Raw genomic sequence first — 20,338 nt, forward strand, 5'->3', positions numbered from 1 at the left:
CATGAGAAACATTAGAGAAAATACAGAATAGTGATAAAGCATAATGAAAAACAAACAAACAAACAAAAAAATAGAATAGTAAAAACCAGCACTAGGAAGGCAAACCCTCACAAAACGTAGTGTGTACCTCCAAGGGATGCAGTTTTACCACTCCTAAATCATGTTTCATGTCTTCCCCATGTCTAATAGTTTGTCTGGAACTGCGTAGGTTCCTGTTTCTCAATTTGTCCCTTTCATATGTCCCAGGGATTTGGCTTGCTTTATCAAAAGTGATCTGGAACTGCGTACTTGTTTGAGAAACAAACTCTGTAAAAGATTGTGGGCTTGCATCTTCTTCTAGTGATTGGTTTATTCTTGACATCTGGAACTGCACCTCTCTCGGTATCGTATCATCAGCACTTACATACAATGTATTTTCTTCTATTTGACCAGATTTAAAACCTGATCTCTCCTGTTTCTGCCTTAACAAAGGTGAGCTAGGTTTTGCATGTGGAGGAAGCTGTTCAAATTCTCTAGCTGTGGTGTCACTCAGGTAATCGAAATCATTCCCTCTTCTCTCACAGCTCAATTTAAATCCAGAATCTTGGAGTTTATTATTTTGCTGAACTTCATTCTGAAACAAAAGAATCCTGTGTTCACTCTCCTTGACCTGCAGGTCCATTTTCTGTTTCAAGCTCTCAACTGTGCGCTTCTGCACTTCCAATTCTTCCTCAAGTTTCCTGCACTTCTGGTGATAGTCCATTTCAGCCTGCTTCCCTTGCTGCAGTTGTTCATGACATTTTTTAAGCCTTTCTTGCAGATCTTCCATTTGTAACTTGTACAACATGATGTTTTCCTCAGCCATATGCTTTTCCTGCTGAAGAGCAACACATTCTAGTTTTATGCCAGAAATGTCCTTTTCTGTGATGCTATGGGATTCCAGTAATTTTTCAACTTTCTTCCTAAATTCCTCTGCAGAGTGTTTAAACTTAATGGATTCTTCCTGAAACAGAATCATCTTCTTGCGTGCCATTTGTTCATCCAGAGTCTTCTGATGGAGTTCATCCTGTAATTTTTTTAATTTACTACTTAGCTCTTGTATATGAGCTTGCTGCAGTTGTATCTTCTGCTCATTCACTCTCTTCTCCATAGTTAGAGCATTCATTTGGGCATTTAGATTTTTAACTTCCCGGTCAATGGTTAGGGTGGAAGCACTTTGTTTATCACATTTTTGTTTATATTCACTAGCCAAGTCTTTTGTTTTTGCTAGATCAACTTCTAGGCTTTTGATTTTACATATGAATTCTTGCTCAATTATTGTTTGCTTGTGCAATTGTTCATTTGTTGTACGCAGTTGCTCTTTGAAACCATCTGCTAGAGCTTTTAATGCTTCATTTTTCCTCTGAATACTTTGTTTTTCTGAAGTCATCTTCTCTGATTCAGACTGAATTTGCGTCATCAGTAGTTTTGTTTCAGTATTCCATTTATTAAGGTCCTCTATCTTTCGTTTCAATGTTTCTGATACCTGATTACTTTTGGCTAATTCATTCTTCAGCATCTGAATTTCCTGCTGGTTTTCTTTCTCTACTTTTGTTTTTTGAAGCAACTGTTCTTGAATTTTCTTATATTGGTCTTGAAGATTATTAGCTTCTCCTTTGCATGACTGTGTTCTGTGTTCAGCTGCCAGCTTCTCCTTTTGAAGAGAACTGATTTGTGAATTTAAATGTTTGATAGTGATTTCAGTTTTTGTCTGTGATCTAGTTAATTCCTCTACTTCTCTCTTTAGCTGTGTCTTTTCTTGCAGAACAGATTTCAGCTCCTCCTGATAGTTCATCTTAATTTGCTTAAGATCTATAGCTTCTTGCATCACCTCTTCAGCTTTATCTGTGGTTCTATGTAGCTGCTTGTCCAATTCTTTCAACTGCTGCAAATATCCCTGCTCTACTTGGTCTTTTTCCTCCAACTTAATTTTTAGGCATTTAAGTTCACTATTGACTTTATCTAGTTTTTCTTTTAATAAACGAGACTTTTCTTCTGTTGATGATTTCTGAAGCTCAATTTCATTCAGCTCATATTTCAGGTCTTTAATAGTTTTATCAGCTTTTTTGTTAGCAAGGGTTAGCTCATCTATCTTCTGTTTAAGCTCTTCTACTTTTTTGGCTTCTTGCTTCTTCTGGAAACTTGTAATTTCAGAATCAGTCCTACAATGGCTGCCTTGCCCAGCCGTGAAAGTTGGCAGGGAAGTTTCTCTAGTTACAGAGTACCTGCTTTCAACAACATTCCTTCTGGCTTCAGTTTTCTCTTTTTCTTGCAGCTTTATTTCTGATAGATTCCCTTTAAATTCAAGATCTTGTTCCATTTGCTTTATCAGTTTCATAAGTTTCTCCTCTCCTTCTGTTTTTTCCTTCAGCTCCTGCATTAAGATTTTTTTTTGTTGCTCTAAATCATGAAGATTAGTATCTTTTTTCCTTAGATGCTCTTCAAGGTTTCTTCTGGTAAAGGTGCTTTCTTCTATTTGATTTCGAAAAGCACGGAGGTTTTCTTCCAGTATACTTCTTTGAGTCTCTGCCTGAAAAATGAGCTGCCTTACACACTCCAACTTCTGCTCTGCATCTGCTTTCTCTTTCTCAATGCTCTCTAGATCTATACGACACTGCTTTGCCTCTTGCTCAGCCTTGGCCTTCTGAAGACAGATCTCTTCCATGTCCTTTTGCTGCTTCTTCCGCTCTTTTTCTGCAGCATCCCTCACTTTAGGGAGCTCCTGTTCCACTAGGAATTTTTGTTTCTTCATATCCTCCAACATCTCCTCAAGTGTTTTTACCTTTCCCATGAGTTTTCTGTTCTCATCAATTGTGCTGTTTTGCTGTGCCATTAGATCTGAATATGCCTCACGCACTGATGCTTCCTTATTCTTTAAAATCTGTAAAAGAACGAGATAAGTTGGAATGTACTTTTTGTAATACAGCATATGAAACATGTTAGGGTCTTTGAAAAGCAGAGTGGAAAATACTTACTCATATATATATGGTATGTCCAGAAAGTAGGACGAGCAGTTCCCACCACCATCACCTTCTCTTGACACAGTAAGCTTCAGGAAGTTACCATTAGCCAAATATGAAACCCTTCATAAAGACATCCACAAAGCGAAGAAGTCCTGAAGCCTCTCACTTCAGTCAGATGCCTCTTAGCAGTAAGCAGCGTCAAACAACAGCTTGCATATGCTTTTTCTCCAAACAAATAGGCAGAGCAAACAGTAAGCCAAACACTATGTGCAAGAATTCCCGAGGAGAAAGTGGCCTACCATTTCTGGATCAGTTCAGTAGGAATCGGAAGAAGGATTTTATGCTTGCAAGCACAAATAACACAAGAGAAGTTTGGAAATCCCCTCCAAGAAAAGAAACTGTATCTAGAGCTAGAGCCAAGATGCATCAGCTCCAGAAAGAGAAGTATCTAAACGTCAGTACATCTATGCTCTGTAGTGTGCTCCACAGTCCCAATGCTTCTACTGGCTCAGCTGGGCGACTGGTAAGAGCACAGCTGCTCTGCAGTGTAGACACAGTTAGAAGTACAAACATGCTGATTAGGAAAATCCTAGTGAAAACCAGATGGCTAGTAGTCTCTGTATGTTGGCAGATGAAGGGACACTCTTACAAACAAGATGTGTATTCACCAGTAATAATATAGTTGAAACCATACATACCTTGTCTTCATTAGCACTATTATGGTATTAGTTACCAAATGTGAGCTAACATGAGGTAAGAACACACCTATATTCCTATGATCATACAAACATGGCATGAAGGGTAATTATAGCAACATTTTCAAATACACAAAACGTTGGTTTAGATCAAATTTACCAGATTTACTTGATTTTTCATATGATATATGAAACTTATTTCCTAAAAGGCTAATGCAAAGGCAACTTCTTCAGTTCCTCTCCATACTTCCCCTGTGTCACAATTTTGAACAGACCCCAAACGTTTAAACTGGTTTCTTATCAGATCTCCTTTTATGCTCCCACAGACACAAAATCTAATGTATTATGCCTGAAAACAAAGAACTAAAAACACAGGTACAGTCACAAACTACATCTTGTTAGCTTTCATTATTTCTAATCGACATGGCTGAGCATCAGCTGGGTGGAGAAAAGGATGGTAATTAGATAGTAATACAAAATAAAAACAAATTTGTAAGAACTTAAAAAATGTAAGCATCTCAAAATGGAAAGAAATTAATATCATTAGCATATTCATCGTTTAAAATACATTCAATCAACTTTAAATCACTTGACCTTGACATATTTTGAGATTCAAATGTTGATTTAGATTGGTTTAGAATCATTCTTAAATTAACTGTTTCATTTTCATTGCATAAAAACTCTGGTACCTTAATAATAGTTGTGCTCCTTTTATCTTCTTTATCATTGTTTCTTTTTTTTTGCTTTTCTTTTTTTCCAAGTGAGGCTTTTTTCCCTCTTTTTTCACAGCGTGTTTTCTGGAGTTCAGTGGTTTTTCCAGGTACCTTTGTGCTATGACCCTTTTCTCTACTGTCCATTTCTGCAACTAGCAATATATCTTTACATTTCTGACCCTGTTCTAACTTGTCTTCTCCACACCGCTTCTTCCCACTTATATTTATTTTGTCCAAACCACAAATTTTACCCTGTGATATTTTCTTCTCACTTACTTTCTCATCGTGACTCAAAAGCTGTTTTGCTAATCCATGTTCTGACAATGGAAAATAATCCTCCCCTCCAGAAATAATTTCTGAGAGGGCTACATTTGCATTTAAATCACCAGCATTTCCTAACAATTCCATACCTAAACTTGGATCACTCCGCACTGGTGACGCTTCAGAACCTAATGGATAAGATTCAGAGACTTTTGCTGCATACCGATTCTCTGAAATATTTCCTGAAGAAACAGCCAAAATTTCTTGCATTGTACTCTTGACTTCATTTGGATTTAAATTTGTTTTTTCTAGGATTTCATTTTCTGCCATGAAGTAACTTTTATCCAGAGATGCTCTGTGCAGTTTATTTGTATCCCTTTCAACACCACCAGAAACGCCTGAATTGCTCACAAACTTTGTTTTTTCACTTCCATTTTGCGCTGCCAGCTCTCTGAAAGAGGATGCAACTTTCTCTAAAGGTGTTGCATCCCTTACACCTGAAAGAGAGTCACCTTTTTCACCACACACTTGAAACTCTCTGTCTTCAGAGTTTAAAGTATTATGGCTGTCACTTTTGGTAAAGCAATGTTCTCTACGCTGACATTCAAAATGAGTTCTTGGTGAAAAATGTTGCTGCTTGTGAGGGCTGATACCCAGGGCACGCTTTCCAGTTTTTGGAGTAACTTCATCTTTCTTCATTGTTAGCTCAAAATTAGTTTCTGCTTGCATCTCACATTCTTCCTTTGTTGGAACATCACTCCCTGCCTTTCTTGAACAATTTTTTCCTGTGGTTTTTTGTATCGTTTCCACTTCAGGCAACTTCTTTGATACTTCCTCTGTTTTCCGTCTCTCTCCATTAACAATTTGCTCATTTAACTTTTCACCAGGATCGTTATTCACACTCACACAGATCTCAGCTGAAACAAAACAATCTTTTCTACCATTTTCTTCTTCTTTACTTCGATTACCAAAACCCATTAAATTCTCTTGCTCTGTATGTAGCTCATTTTCTCTGTTGTCACTAATGCTACTTTCTTGACCACTGAAATTTAAAAATTGCTTTAATGTTCTAGCAGTTTTGATTTTATTGTATCTGTCTACATCTAATTTTCTTCTGTCAATTTCCAAGTCATTTTCTGTGTGTTTAGGTTTACTGGAAGAGTCATCTTTTTGCAAACATTCCACATCCATCATGCTTTCATTAGGTGTGTTTTCCTCTCTGAATTCAACAGATTCATTACATCCCAAACGCTGAAAGACTTCAGCTGACTTCACAGGTTGCTGGAGTTCACTCTCCTCTGGTAAGCTCTGAGCATGACAGCACATGGATTAAACTGAGATATCATGGAAAGGATGTTATTTTTTCCTTATTCTGTGCATTCTTAACACCATTACTGAGAGTTAGGAAGAAAGATTGGCATGGAAGGAAATCTTGGAACAATCACAGACTTCAGAGGTCTGATCCCGGCAGAAAAAAATTATCATTCCTCCTTTGAAAAGGATTATTCATTTTCTGATTTGCTACCCTGATTACAAAGAAAAAAACCATCAAATCATTTTGAGACTGGAAACCTACTTAGGTTATCTTCAAACAAGCTATCAAAGATTTAGAAGGCTGCTGGAAGGTGGAGGAGGATGGAAGATGGGGGGTGTTTTGATTTCCAAAAATAAGTACTGGAGATTCAGAGCAGACTGAAACTCGAAAGAGTTTAAAAGATTCTCTTTGCTCTTGAAGAACATGAAGCTTATCGGCATTCACAGGTTTCTTGAACCTTGTTTCAATTCTTGTTGTTTCACTTTTTATCCTTGATACCATTAGCATTATTAGTCATACTAAAGCCTCAGTTATAATGGCTACTTATCAACAAGCATCTATTTCCATCCGTATGCTCCACCACTTCATGATGCACAAAGATACATGCTGTTAGTGTTACAGCTTGTCCAGAGGTATTCAATAGCAAGAAAAGCCAGTAAAGACAAAGCCAGCATCAGAATTACATAACATTTAAGAACTCCGATTTTTTTCTGCAATAACAACATTAAAATTTATACCCTTATGAGAGTGTTCTCCAATTTTACATAATTTATATAGGACTACAGTAAATACGGGCACAATTAATTACAGGACTACATTTAATATGGGCATTATTTTAGAGATATGCACTGTATAGATTAAACTAAAACACTGTCGTCCTTAAAGAATGACTATACAATCTCTTTCAGAGAGAAACATTTCCAAAGAAAGTGAAGAATTTAAAAGTATTTTTTTCTCAATTATTTGGAAGGTTGATTCTGCAGCAAGCATGTATTTTAAGTAATTTGTCTGCTCAATTTCAGGAACCTACTCTTGTTAATAAGATTCAATGCTAAGCATAAGTAAAAATCTGTTTGACCCCAAGGAATCAATACAGTAGAAAGGTAGAAGGAAAAAAAAAATCTAAACATGTCAAAGAAACTTAAGAAATTAATTAAGAGGGCATCGCATCTCCCTGTCTAAAGAACTCCCTTGTATGTCAAGTGGACCAGAATACATACTATGGAATATTAAGGCCTACACAGGGTATCAACAGTGCATGCACAGTAAGTTTGCCCTTATCTTAATGTCTGCATTTATCCAAAACATCAAGCTCTAAAATATTGAAGTATTAATATGTACTGTATGTAACTACATCTCCATCAGAATTCAGTGAATCATATGATCCTTCTAGCTGGAAGAACTGGTAAAATGTATAGATGGTATAGGATTTTGCTTATCTGAATGCTAATGGTGTAATTTAACACTCCTACATTCCTGTAAAAAGCGCAGTATATAAGCAATTTTAGTCTTTCATATCTGCTGCTAACTTTGTGAATAATTCCAACAGGCATATTGCTCTTTGTTTGCCTAGCTGTTCTTTTTGCTTGGCCGGCTGCCAAGGGAAGACCTACCTCTTCCTCTTCCAGTCTTTTCAGAGAGTCACCTGCAAACTTAATGTATTGGGTCATCAAGGTCACTAAGGCAGTATAACGAGTCCGTAAATCCATGAACTGCAGAGAAAGGGGGAGGGGGGCAGAAGACAGATGTAAACACTCCCATTAACTTTCAAAGAAGTGATAAACACTACTCTAGAACCTATCCCAATTTTGATTGCAAAATCCTGATCGTGGAATCCAAAGTCCTAATTTTGATTCCAAAGTCCTAATTTTGATTCCAAAGTTGAATGCCATCAGCAGGGTGCACTTGCACAAATAAATCCTAAGGATCTATGAGGAGATCCATAAGGAGAAGAAACAGAAGACAATGTTTTGTCTTCACAGTCACTTGATTCTTCCCTCCTGTAAGAACAGGTTCTAAGAGGGACAAGCAGTGCTGGTCACTATTCCTCTCTCTAACAGTTAGCAGGGAGACAGATTTCTCTTTACCACCCAAATGAGGCTGATTTGCCTTGGAATCTGTCAAAGTGTCCAGATCTGGTAAGTTTTACCATATTACCATATTCATCTTTTCAGCAAAGATGAAAGCTCCCCCTGTTTACTGTGATCAAGATCCAGCCCAGAAGTAGTTCTAAACAGTTTTACTGAGGTACATTTCTCATAGAGTTTTTTATAATTTGGGGGACTTTTGTTCATCAACAGCAATATACTGTCTCATTATCTAAATACTGCATAATGACCAATAGGATATTTATCACATCATCAATCTATAGAGAAAAAAAAAAAATCTTGCTTGGGTTACCGTATTTCATCATTAATAAATCCTAAATCCCACACTTGTGTTTACTCTGTTTTAAGAAAGACTCAAAAAAACATGTTTTCCTGTCGTAAGAAATCCATTTACCTCTTGAATAATGAAGTCTGATGAGCTTTGCATTCTTCGGCGTTTCACTGGAGATTTTTGTTGGGAGTCAACCATAGCTCTGTAGGTCATAGTCTGCAACTCATAGTCCTGTAAAAGGAGAAAACACACAAAATGATCAGCATTCCACATGATACTGACACTAAAAAAAAGGATTCTAAGTATAATGTTATTTATTACCTTCACAGCAGCTGAGTATTGTTCTGAATACTTCTGGCATTCATCTATTTTGCTTTGTTTCATTTCAATCTCAGAAACCAGCATCTGTAAAATAGGAATCTACATTTTCATCTTAAAAGTGATTTTTGTTACTATTATTATTAGCATTTCTACTTTACCTAACGTCATGAAATTTACATAATATGCTCATTTCCATGTGTGTACAAGTAATTACATGCTCAAGCCCATGTCCTGGCTTTGTCAGGCTTACAGAAGTAGTGAAAAAACCCTCCCAGGTTTAATAGCTGGTGAGTGAACTTAAAAAGAAAATAAGAATATACCACTTCATGCATATAATTTGTTATTCTGTCTCTTATTTAAGCTGCATTTCCTTCTTGCAGGAGAGAGTTGTTGAGTTTAGCTCTGCCTCCATGAAAATATTTCTATGTCCATAACTACCAAGAGCAGTACTGAATAAAAAACGATGTGATAAGCAGAGTCCAGAATCGTAGGTACTCTCTAAGGTTTTGCTCTTCTTGCAGATTTGAAGACCAAAACAACCTGGTCTATAAAATGCCTATAATCAGTAAGTGATACATTAATGATGTTAGCTGCATTGTAAACATAAAAAACATAAAAGCTGGTGATTATTTGTAATTTTACAAGGGCTGAGGGACATAAGCACTTCCTATCAAGAAATAAGACTGACATGACTGGGTTCAAAAGATATTTTAATTCTTTTTCAGTCATTAGAGCAGTGCTTTCCTACAATGAAATCCCTTTCATACCTTATGTTGGTTCAGCTGTTTGGCCAATGCTTTGCTATTTTCAGGATGGGTTTCTTGAATCTTTCGCTGAGTATCTTCCACTTGTTGAATCCACGTGTCCAAAGAATTGTAAGTATCTTTGTAATACTTCAGAGATTTATTAATACCTTCTAAGTCACGCAACCTGATTTTATTTTAGAAGATATGCCAAAGGAAAGAAGATGAATATGAAAGATAAAAAGTACAACACTAAGCCAAATACAGTTTTAAAGGCTTCGGATGCCTTAGCTCTGCTATAGCTCACGTTATAAACATACTAAAATAACACTAACTAAACAGTAAATTAACTTCTCAAACATCAAGATTCCCAGCTTGAAGAAACCTTTTCATTTGTCATAAATGACACCCAGGAGAGATCCTACTACAGAAGAAATTCTGCATATATCCCTCATTAGTAAGCTAAACTGCTTGAAGCTCTGTGAGCACAGGAATGCCCAAGCAAGAGGGAGGGCTCTGCAACAGCAATTAATTCTGTTACAAGAAGTGAGAGTATTTCAAATGTGACCTATGTGAATCAAGAAAGGGAAGAGCTGTACTGGAGGTTAAGTAAAGTCCGCCATACTATACTCTCTCTGTGCCTCCCACAAAACGACAGGAGTTACACTAAAACCAAAGCTTTTAAATATTCTAATGTGCGAAAGCAACTGATCCTGTTGGGTAAGTCCATTTTTAAATCATGGTTTTGACCTGAAAAAAAGAGTGCTGTCTACTTCTTGAAAGTGGTTTCCATACTGACAATTTTTCTTTCGTGATCCTTATAGATCATGAAAAGATCATATAAATACAACTAATCCAAAACACCGCATGATTATGGATAAACATACTTATTTAACAACTTTTTATAGTCTGACTTGGAATTAATAGTTTGAGTCGTACTAGTGTTGTTCTCAAGATGCCAAAAGGAGACTGAAAAAGAGCAAGCAAAGGAAACAATATTGCTCAGGTTTCATACTTAAGCATGTTTTAAAGCTAATAACCATGAAAAAGAGAAAGGATCATGATAACTGCAGCCAATATTTGTACATACTTTTCGCATAATGATCATCAGTGTCAAGCTGTTAGGAAGCAGCAGAGTGAACATTTGCAGAAAGCAGCTTGTTTACAGCTACATGCTGCAACTACCACAATCTGTCCTATTTACACTAGAAGCCACTATTAACAGTCATTTTTCAGCATATTCTATTCAGGATATGGCCCTGTAAGGAGAGCATGTGGTTCATGTTTGCCCTCTGAAGAAATAAGGACACTTCAGTACCTCATAAAACTACTGTTTTATCATTTAAATTCTGCCACGCTACCAGATGATGAAAAATCTGAGGTGGATTTAAAGCTTGCAGTTCTGCAGTCGGCTTTAAATGAGTCAGCTTTTGCCCATCTCCCTTTTAACTTCTAGCAATATTAAACAGAGACAACTAAATTAGTTAATTACAAGTTAATAACTTCAGTATTACACCTGTACGGATATTTGCTCCTTAAAAAAGAAGGACAAAAATGTGAAAGGTTGTTGTGTGAAGTTTTACATGAAAAGCACTATCTTTGATGCTCTTGTTCAGGTTATCTATAATGACAAACTAAAGTAGATTTTAAAGGAAATAAATTCACTCTGTAAAATACAGACTTCCTGAACTTGCCCATACTTTTTCCTTCAGTTTCTAGTTCTGTTTCCTTTCCATATAGGAAACAGTACTGTAGAGACTGAAAGAAAAATTATTTCCAGGAATGTCATGTCAGGACATCTCCTTCGGAATTACAGGTAGATGTGTTCTGCTGTATCTGTATATCTGTGCAAGCATGTGCGTTTGAGTAACATTATCGTCATGACAGTAATACTGAAGGGCTGAATTTAGAGCAACATCTCAACTGGATATTGAGGCTGCATGAAAACAGTTGCACGCCAAAAGAAAATACTGGCATTTCACCAAAAGTTATTGTGACAAAATTATCACAAAGTCAAAGGAAGCTAAGGACTTCCAGACTTAGCACTTAAGTCATTAAAAGCAAGTTAACATGAATCCAATCACAACTGATGAATCAGCTCACCAGTTTAGCCTGTCAGAACTAATTATGTGGAAAAACAGATGGTATTTCCAAAGGAGAGCAAGCCATTTCTGCATGCTTTTTTTGGAAAGAAAAAAAGACAATTTATCTCTACTGTGCCTCAGTAAGTTGTAAGTAAATAAAGTTTCTCTATCTTGTTAACCTTTTGGTGCTCAACAGTCACAGACATTTCCTGTGGAAAAATAAGACAACGATGTCAACAGCATAGAAAAGGTGGGAATCCTTGATGTAAGCACTTTCCACAAATAGTTCAGAAAACTATTCTGACCTATTTTAGCATTCATTTCTGATCATTTTTCCTCAGAAACAACAACACCAGCAAAAAACATGAACAGATTATAATAAAAAGTTATACAAACCTATTTTCAATTTGAGAATGAATGTTTTGCCACCTCTCGGCTAACTGATCAACTTTTTCTTTATGCCAGTCAAAGTCAAGATCACGCTCCTTGTGCGTTTTAAACATTTGATCACTGATCATCTTTGCCTTCTGCAGTTCATCCTCTAAGGCATGGAACACTTGTCTTTTCTCATCTACTTCAGATCTCCATTGCTAGCATGTGATAAATGACAAATTGTAAATAACTCCTAAATTATGACACTATTTTATAAATGAGTATTTTACATGACCAAAATGTATAAATGAATAAGTGAAAAATGTTTAAATGAATATTTTACTTCTGGTTGCTCAAACACTGGAATGGCACCAGAACGGGTCTGAAGCAACTAATTAGCTATGAACTGCAGAATAAGTCTAAGTAACAGCATCCCCCACAACACATACATCATAGAATCATAGAATCATTGAGGTTGGAAAAGACCTCTAAGATCATCGAGTCCAACCGTCAACCCAACACCACCATGCCCACTAAAAAACAGAGAGAGCAAATTAACATGCTTATCTTATAAACCACAGCTTTCCAAAAAAAAAAATCCTTAGGTAGATGCCAATCATTCTATCTAACGAAAAAGCATTACTCATCATTTGCAATATTAAAATGAGGTATATACAGCACAGAAAAAACGCTGAACTTCAGTCTTACCCTTTCTCAGAGATATCTGCCAAACCTCCTAGGAAACCCTGATTAGTGTACCATAGCAGTAGCAGGAACGTTACTGTGGCCACATTTATATAAGGATATATTTATGTTACCTTAAGCATATGTTACCTTTTGAAGAGACAAAAAAAGTAAGTCTTACTGCAGCATTAACAACTGCCACTCTTTGAAGTTCAGATACTGCAAGGCATTTCCTAACAGCTGGAATGTGCATGCAAACTATCCAATTCCTAATGCTCCAAAGCTGTCTTTTTTTCTTTTTTTTGAGATGTCAATCCTAATACAGACTTTCCTCCAAATACACAAGCCAACTTTTGATACACTATACAGTACAGCATAACTACGATAGGTGTTATAAGACAGATCATTTTCCTATTATTTTTTGATTTGCCCATGAAAAGGCACCAGCCAACTCTTACCTTTAATGTACCCATCAGATTTTCAATATTGTTTTTGTCAGCCGTTACTGCCTCTTCTTCACACAATTTAGTTTCATAGAGTTTTACTAACGATTCTGCTCCTTGGGTGTTCTTCAGCACCAAATTTACAGTTTTTAATCTGAAAAACATTAATCTCCTGTTAACTGAACCATCAATAACAACACTCAACACACTTGTGGTTTTCAGCCTTTTCATGTCATGGGGTACCCCTTTATAAAATGTTAAAATTATGTTAAGTCCCTTTTCCTTGATCAGTATTATTCATACCAGTATCTTTATATTTCTTTTTTTTTTTAAGAGAAAACTGTAAACTAAAAACATGTGTGATGGGAGATGGCCTATTACATACTTATCTATGTAAATGGAAGACATGGAATAAACTTGGTTCATGTTCTGAATAACAACATTGAGTTCAGAGCGCAGAGTAGGGACTGAAGGTGAACCAGCAGCTTGACTGAAAAACTCTTCGCATTTATCTGTGATGACTCCCAGGTCATCCTTCAGTCGATCCAGTTCTTTCTTCAGTTTCTGTAAAATGAAAGGTGATTGACAGTGCTTTTATCCTACATCAACCTCATGTATACTCTACATATCATTATCAGTACAGGTCTGCTCTCCTTTGCTTGTTTCACGTGGACACCATTAAAATTTTTTAAAAAGGAACATATGCGTAAGAGGGAAACTAACAGAGTCGCCATTTATTGGCATCTTTTTTTCTGACAAACACAAGCTTAATCTTTGACTCTTGTCTTTTCAAGGTGCACCGCAAACTTTCCTGGCTACACTCAAAACGTCTGGATATATTTGTTTTAAAAGAAAACTCTTTTCCTAGGTAAAACAGCCTTTCTCAAAGGCTCACCTCTTGCTCTGATATCCTAAACACACTTTCATGTAGATCATCCCTTTCCATTGGGGTTCGGATCTGCCGTATTAACCGCTCCTCACAACTCTCCAGCTGAAGTCTGATATTTCTGACTTCGGAGATGTACAGATTGTAAATAGATTCTTCCTGCTCCTCTGTTGAAAGAAACAAGGCACATGTTAGCAAACAAAGCCATCACGTCATTTCCACCATGTCTTCTTATGAAACACTTTCTAAAGTCACCATTCTACAGGTCTTTTCATGACTGGCTGAAATCCCATCAGTTTCCATTGGAATTTTGGCTATAAGGCAAATTTTAGGAACCTTTAAATTTTAGCTATTATTAGATCACCTCCTCACACGTGAAAAATTAGCATACATCTTTGACCATTCATCCCAGGCACGAGCATCACCACTCACGCAGACACTGCTAAACTCAGTGACTGAGTCTTTCAGTCAGATTGTATCAGGCACAATACTACAGTAAACCTCCAGGGCTTTTTTTTTTTGTTTTTTTTAAATCCTCTCTTTCAGACGCACAGGGCAACTCACCTTCCCTTAAGCATAGTGAACTACGCTAATGCAGTAATCAGCTTTGCACTACCGTATTTCTTTAAGTCATTAGCTACTTGACAGTAAATCAGAGCAGGTATTTTAAGCTTTCTGTTCTTACTGTACTTAAAAACAGAGGCAAGAGAGCAGTAACCACAGGCATTCTGCGGAGCTAGGAAAATATCTAGGACACTTTTCTTGCGTTAACAGTGTGAAAAAAGTTGTAATTCTGTTATGAACTCAACAAAGTAATCAAGTTGCATTTCCAACATTCAAAAACAAGGAAGGCATGACTAAACAGTGAGCTGCAGTGCACAGAACAAATTCTTGGGTGTAAAATTTTTTGTAGCGCTCTGTATATTAAGTAACACATCAATATTTCTACATAGCTTAATATATACAAAGTTAAAAAATCTTAGAGCTTCTGTACAATGTAATTGTGCACATTGTTAAAATGATGACTATTTGTTCAGAAGAACTGGGGCATTAACAATATTGCTATGATAAAATGGGTAATTCGCTAGAGCTTGTATTCAGGGAGACAAGTTTTATCAAGAACTACAATCTCTCTCGTGATGGCATCTTTCTACTCTTCTCAGCAAACTTTTACCTCTTTCTGCAGATTTCAGAAGCTCTTGATAGTATTGCTTGCAAACACTAACTTCCCTTTCCAGCTGTGCTGTATCGGAGCTTGTAAAGATTTTGGACTCCTGGCTATCTTCCACAAAATCATCAAAGCGGGACTGCAAATTGCTTAGAACCTGCTGATGTTCACCTGGCAACATCGTCTTTATCTGCAACAGATCATAAACCCAAGGCACGGTCAGCAATGATGCATCACTCACACAGTTCCCTGTAATGCTTTTTATCAAAAAGCAATATTGACCAATTACTAAGATGGTAAAGTCAAAGAATCGAGGTTCTGAAAGCTTGCTGTTCCTGGGCTGGAGTCCACTTGACAGGTATCAGCATAACAGCTGATAGTTTACACCCACTATAAAATCCTTTTCCATCTTTAATGCCAGTAATGGGCTATGTTAAGACAATCCTACATCAGACACCATTTCTCCATCTAATGCCATGTAGCAACAAACAGGAAGCCAGAAAGAGTCATAGAAGTAGGGGCACTTCAAGAATTATCTCAGATTCCTTCTTTTCAACAGCAACAGTGGGAAATTAGGAGTAAAAATGTTGGTTTGGGTATTACAAATATTATTGCAACAGTTTGTAGATAGACATACACCAATGTTGTGTAATAAACGATTATATTAAATAGTGTTACGCTATACATCTAACACTGTGTAATTCTATGATCTCACAAACTGTTTTAGCCAGACAGAATAGTATTTTGATCTATATCACTATTTCATTTCTGACAAATTGATCCTAATTAGCTATTTATCATTTCAAGTTACAGACATGTATAAGAATGAAAAAAAGCACTAAGGAGGAATGAGTGTTCAGCTGCCTTCAACTTAAAAGACTAAATGTCGCTTCACAGTTGTTCCATTGTTAGTAAGAAGTTGCAGCCATAAGGAAATAATGGGGGTTTTCATGAAGATTAACCTTAGCCTAATGAAGCAAATCTTCAACATAAATGCAGAAAGGTAGACTCTTCCAGAACAAAATTCAGATTTAGTCACTGTTCAATTGCTTGAGAGATCCTCCCTCTGACCACAGGAGACTAGAGAGATTAGCACAATAAGGCTAACAGGTAGTTTTCATAATACAACCTCTCTGCTCCTTCCCCAAATGCATGTGTGTAAAGTCTACTCAGATCAAGGCAGAACGTTGCACGGTGGTAACCAGCATGGCCACTGCCAGCTATTCCCACAAGGAAGATGAAGACTGCTGCAAATTGTTGCTTATACAATATTTCTGGGAAGTGTATCCTATGACTTCCCAGCAAATGGCTAAGAGGCCCTTGCTAGACATAGCACATACCGAGGCAACATTGCCAGCTCGAACAGCTTCAATTTCGTTTGTCAGGTAATGCCAGGACACCACACTCTTCATGTTTACATGTGACTCATGCCAAAGGGCCAGAACATTCTGAAATTGCTGTTCAATCCTGAAACATAAAATGACTCCAACTTTAGATCAAAGTAACACATGAAAAGGGAAAAAAAGTTAGACGTTATTTTAACCCAAGCTTCATATAAATGGATTTTAAAAGAAAATGGGTGTTTCTGTTTTGTCCCTACCTGTTGGCTGTATCTATTGCTTCTTTGTTTGGTGGAGGAACTGTAAAGCATACAGATGGAACCATGGCCTCATTACCACTCGGGCTAATGACTTTCCATTTAGCACGATGGGAGTTGTTTGCTAATACACACTCATCATCTTTGTAAATAGTTATCTAGTATTAACAGAAAAGCAGAATAATTTAATGAGCTAAGCATTACAAAATACTTTTACAAAGCACTTCTGCAAATGGTGCCAACAAATAAGCAACAGAACAACAAAAACAATGTTCAACACAAGGATTTGCTCTTGTTTAATAGGGTGGAAGAAATTTAGAGCCTAGTGTTCTCCAGGAACATGGTAATTAATGAAACTTTAGCTGAATTCTCACGTCTGTAATTGATTTGAGGAAATTCAAGTTTCTAACCTCAATTTGTCTATAGTCACAGATGGCTTTAATTGGGATGGATGTTTTGAGTATACAGTCAGGGTTCCTTGGCTTCAGCTGAATTATTGCCTTTGCTCTCCCCACAAGGCCTGCTACTGTGCTCTTATACTGCAAGAGTTGTTCTTTTTCTTCCTAAAACAGTTAAGAAAAGAACACGTCATAAGAGATGGCCAGAATACAGTGCTGCTTCTTTGATCCTGTTCAGCTTTTCTTTTCCTGACTTATTTTACTGTGTTCCTTAAAAGTAACACATTTTACAAGAACAAAGTATCTTTCTGAAGTCACTGGTTTCCCACAACATCTGGTATTGTAAAGATGAAGAAATAAATAATTATAAGTTCTAAAAAACAAATCTTCTTTTTGTATTCCTTCACTTCAAAGGAGTAGTTTTAACACACGTATTTTATATCCAACTATATCTACACATTTCTTGTTTAATTGTAACCCACGTTAATGGGATCCTTGAATTCTTACCATAGACTCCTGGACAAGGTCTTCCAGCCTATGAAGGCTGCTTGATCTATCACAACTGTATTTTCGGTATATGGTATCTTTCAAATTCTTTAAATATTCCATGGCTTCTTTGGCATCACTGAAAAACTAGGATGAGATAAATATCCGGGTTATTTTTAAACAACCTAAAAAGTATACAAACAGCTACACTATGAAGCTTTCTTTAAGTGCTGTCTTTTTAAAAATAATCTTTTCTAGTAGCTTGAAGTGACCACTGTACCACACAACACTATTCGTGATCTCATGTCTAAATGCACTGTTCAAGAAGGCACACATTGTAACACCCGTTATTCTTGGTACAAATTAATTGTACCTACATGCAAAATTAATTCAGCAGTTATTGAACTTTAGTTAATTACTGTTCCTGCAATGGAAAAATTTTCTGAAATGATTCTTGCTTCCCTTGGAATTACAACTACTTTCATATATAAAGAACACAAAACCTACAAACTGTAGCAAACTAGCTGCAAACTTCAGCAAGCACACTGGAGCAAACATTTTGTGCAGGAGGGGAAGTGAGCTGCCACACTTGGCAGTTCTGCGTGGGCATCTGCACCTCCAAACCAGGGTCCTGGTTAAACACGATTGGGAAGGGAAATGTCCTGTGATAATCCTCACCCCATTCTGCCCCTGAAACCTCAATTCTCAAATCCAGAATTCCCATTTCTTCCCCCTACCACTAGGAGCCCAAATCGCTCAACTTTGTCTTCTCCAGTGTCCATTTCCTAACTTTGGGCTCTCACTTTCTCAGTCCGAAGGCATCTCATCCCAACATCACCCCCCTTCCCCTTCAGCCACCCAGCCCAGAAGACACTAAGGACTAACCTTTATAATTTAAATATAAAAAAAGAGTAGATTTTTTTTTTTAAAACCAAAAACTCTTAAATCTTCGATCCTCGTGCATGTAACTGAGAAACCCTGAAATCTTCGATCCTCATGCATGTAACTGAGTACTGCATCATCTGCTGAGTACGTAAATGGGTGATAATCAGAAAGGTGTTTCGCTGGACATGTCTGCTGTCAGGGTGTTCTCTGCTCCGTTTATTATTAATGCTGTATGTTCCATTTCTATTTGGGTAGTCCTGAAAAAAACACCTAGAATATGTTCTCCCTTGGCCATCATTAACTACCCTCCACTCTACATCATCCGCAAAAGCTGTATTGATGGCAGTTGTGTATGACAGGGAGAGAACACGGCTTCGTTCTCAGAGTCTCTACTTGCAGCTGTGGCACTCTGAAAAAACGTCAGGCCAGATCTTCATCTGCTGTGAACTGATATAACTGTAGTGAAGACAATGCAGGTGTGGTAACACTGTGGGAGCCTGGCTCATCATCTAATGACTGCACATGACAAATGTCAATTCTACAACTACTGTGAGAGAGCAAGTAGCACTTTCACTGCAACTTTTTTACTATGGTCCTAACTTAAAACATTTCACATTCTTACCTCAAAATATGCAGCATTTTCTCTCAAATGTTGTTCAACACAGTGACAGAGCTGAAGAATCCAGCTCCACTGTGTCTGCATTGCAGCTCTATAGGCCTTTAAAGGAGACAAAGATTTTACAAAAGGAAATGAAAATTAAAAACGTGCATACGTTTCCAGAATTTAGGAAACATGAAAGTAATGTAGCAAACACAAGCATCCTCCTCACCCAGGAAAAGCAAGCTGCAGCAAGGAAAATTCCAATTAGACGTGAGAAAAATCCTGTTGCTACAGCATAGTCAAACATCAGAAAACTTTCCCAAAGAAGCTGTGAAATCGCCACATCCTCGGGCACGTTCAGAATTCAGCCAAACAATGCCCTGACACTGCTTTAAGTACGGTCTGGACTACATCTCCTGAGGTTCCTCCAGCCTAAGCTAGTCTATGATTCTGTGGCTCTATTTACTCATTCAAAATAGCTGGATTCTCCCTTGGATACAAATCAGATATTAAAGTAACACTGAATGCACAATAAAAATAAATAATCAGGACTCGCTGCAATGTATAATTTTGTGTTAACAGTTACATGGGAATTTAAAGAATGTAACCCTACTGGAACGATGCCTCCTATATGTCTGCACGGTGCTGCCGCTAGAGATGCATTGCATGAGTGTTCACCAGCAGAGGGTACTCTTGCCTTTGTGAAATCAGCCAAGTGTCTCAATTTTTCAATTCCGTATGCTTCTCGGGGAATTCAAAAGAGTTTTTCCATCGGCTTCAATGAATTTCAAACTCATGCATTAATGCACAGATTCTTCTGTAGAAAAGGCATAAATTTCCTTTTTTTTTTCTTTTTAAATGTCCCAATATAGCATTATTGCAGACATCATAACCTGCATAGTCATCTTCACTGCGATGGCCTGGTTACATAATATGTGTCTTTAATATATTCATATATTAAGTATATTACACTGATAAGAACCCATTAGAGCAGCATATACTTTTAAAGAATAGAATTCCCCACATTACATTAAAAGTCATTTATTATTCAAAGCAAACGTCATGAGAAGGAAGGAAGGGTGGAGTTTTCTTTATGTTTCCAATTTATCCAAACTCACTGAGCTGAAGAACCATAAAAATCCATCCTACCTGACTGTTTTTTCATTCTTATATAGTAAAACAGCTTTTTATTGTTTCCATTTTTACCACCCACTGTCTATATTTACTCTTTTTTTGAAGATCTACAGGGAAAAGCGTTTTACATTCTCCTTTGGAAACTTGTTATGACCCTACAACAGCTACAATAAATTTTCTGTAAACCGTTTA

The 20,338-nt window shown here is 37.0% G+C and overlaps 2 protein-coding genes across 9 annotated transcripts in view; both read right to left on the minus strand.

The window, feature by feature from the left end:
- The window catches only part of DST (dystonin), a 315,857-nt gene that overhangs the window by 125,279 nt on the left and 170,240 nt on the right, over positions 1-20,338 (minus strand). For 7 of the 8 annotated variants that reach the window (XM_076332973.1, XM_076332971.1, XM_076332965.1 and 4 more), the window contains 14 exons: positions 19,034-19,129; positions 17,548-17,673; positions 17,053-17,205; positions 16,646-16,800; positions 16,386-16,512; positions 15,052-15,235; positions 13,887-14,044; positions 13,377-13,555; positions 13,007-13,145; positions 11,889-12,082; positions 9,433-9,595; positions 8,666-8,749; positions 8,468-8,575; positions 7,579-7,677 (listed from right to left, as the gene is read on the minus strand). In XM_076332973.1, the coding sequence (XP_076189088.1) occupies positions 7,579-7,677; positions 8,468-8,575; positions 8,666-8,749; positions 9,433-9,595; positions 11,889-12,082; positions 13,007-13,145; positions 13,377-13,555; positions 13,887-14,044; positions 15,052-15,235; positions 16,386-16,512; positions 16,646-16,800; positions 17,053-17,205; positions 17,548-17,673; positions 19,034-19,129 (1,965 nt within the window). Of the gene's footprint in view, positions 1-127; positions 2,900-7,578; positions 7,678-8,467; positions 8,576-8,665; positions 8,750-9,432; positions 9,596-11,888; positions 12,083-13,006; positions 13,146-13,376; positions 13,556-13,886; positions 14,045-15,051; positions 15,236-16,385; positions 16,513-16,645; positions 16,801-17,052; positions 17,206-17,547; positions 17,674-19,033; positions 19,130-20,338 lie in introns of all 8 variants that reach the window. The other variant, XM_076332970.1, reaches the window with a different exon arrangement.
- On the minus strand, positions 4,195-6,327 carry LOC143159131 (uncharacterized). Its single transcript, XM_076335605.1, has one exon. It carries the CDS (start codon positions 5,974-5,976, stop codon positions 4,195-4,197), a length of 1,782 nt encoding a protein of 593 aa, XP_076191720.1. The 5' UTR covers positions 5,977-6,327.

This window comes from Aptenodytes patagonicus, chromosome 3, assembly GCF_965638725.1.
Source record: "Aptenodytes patagonicus chromosome 3, bAptPat1.pri.cur, whole genome shotgun sequence".
Taxonomy (NCBI): domain Eukaryota; kingdom Metazoa; phylum Chordata; class Aves; order Sphenisciformes; family Spheniscidae; genus Aptenodytes; species Aptenodytes patagonicus.

Excerpts from the sequence above, each read along its gene's own strand:
- LOC143159131 (XM_076335605.1), bottom strand. The coding sequence starts at position 5,976 with ATGTGCTGTCATGCTCAGAGCTTACCAGAGGAGAGTGAACTCCAGCAA.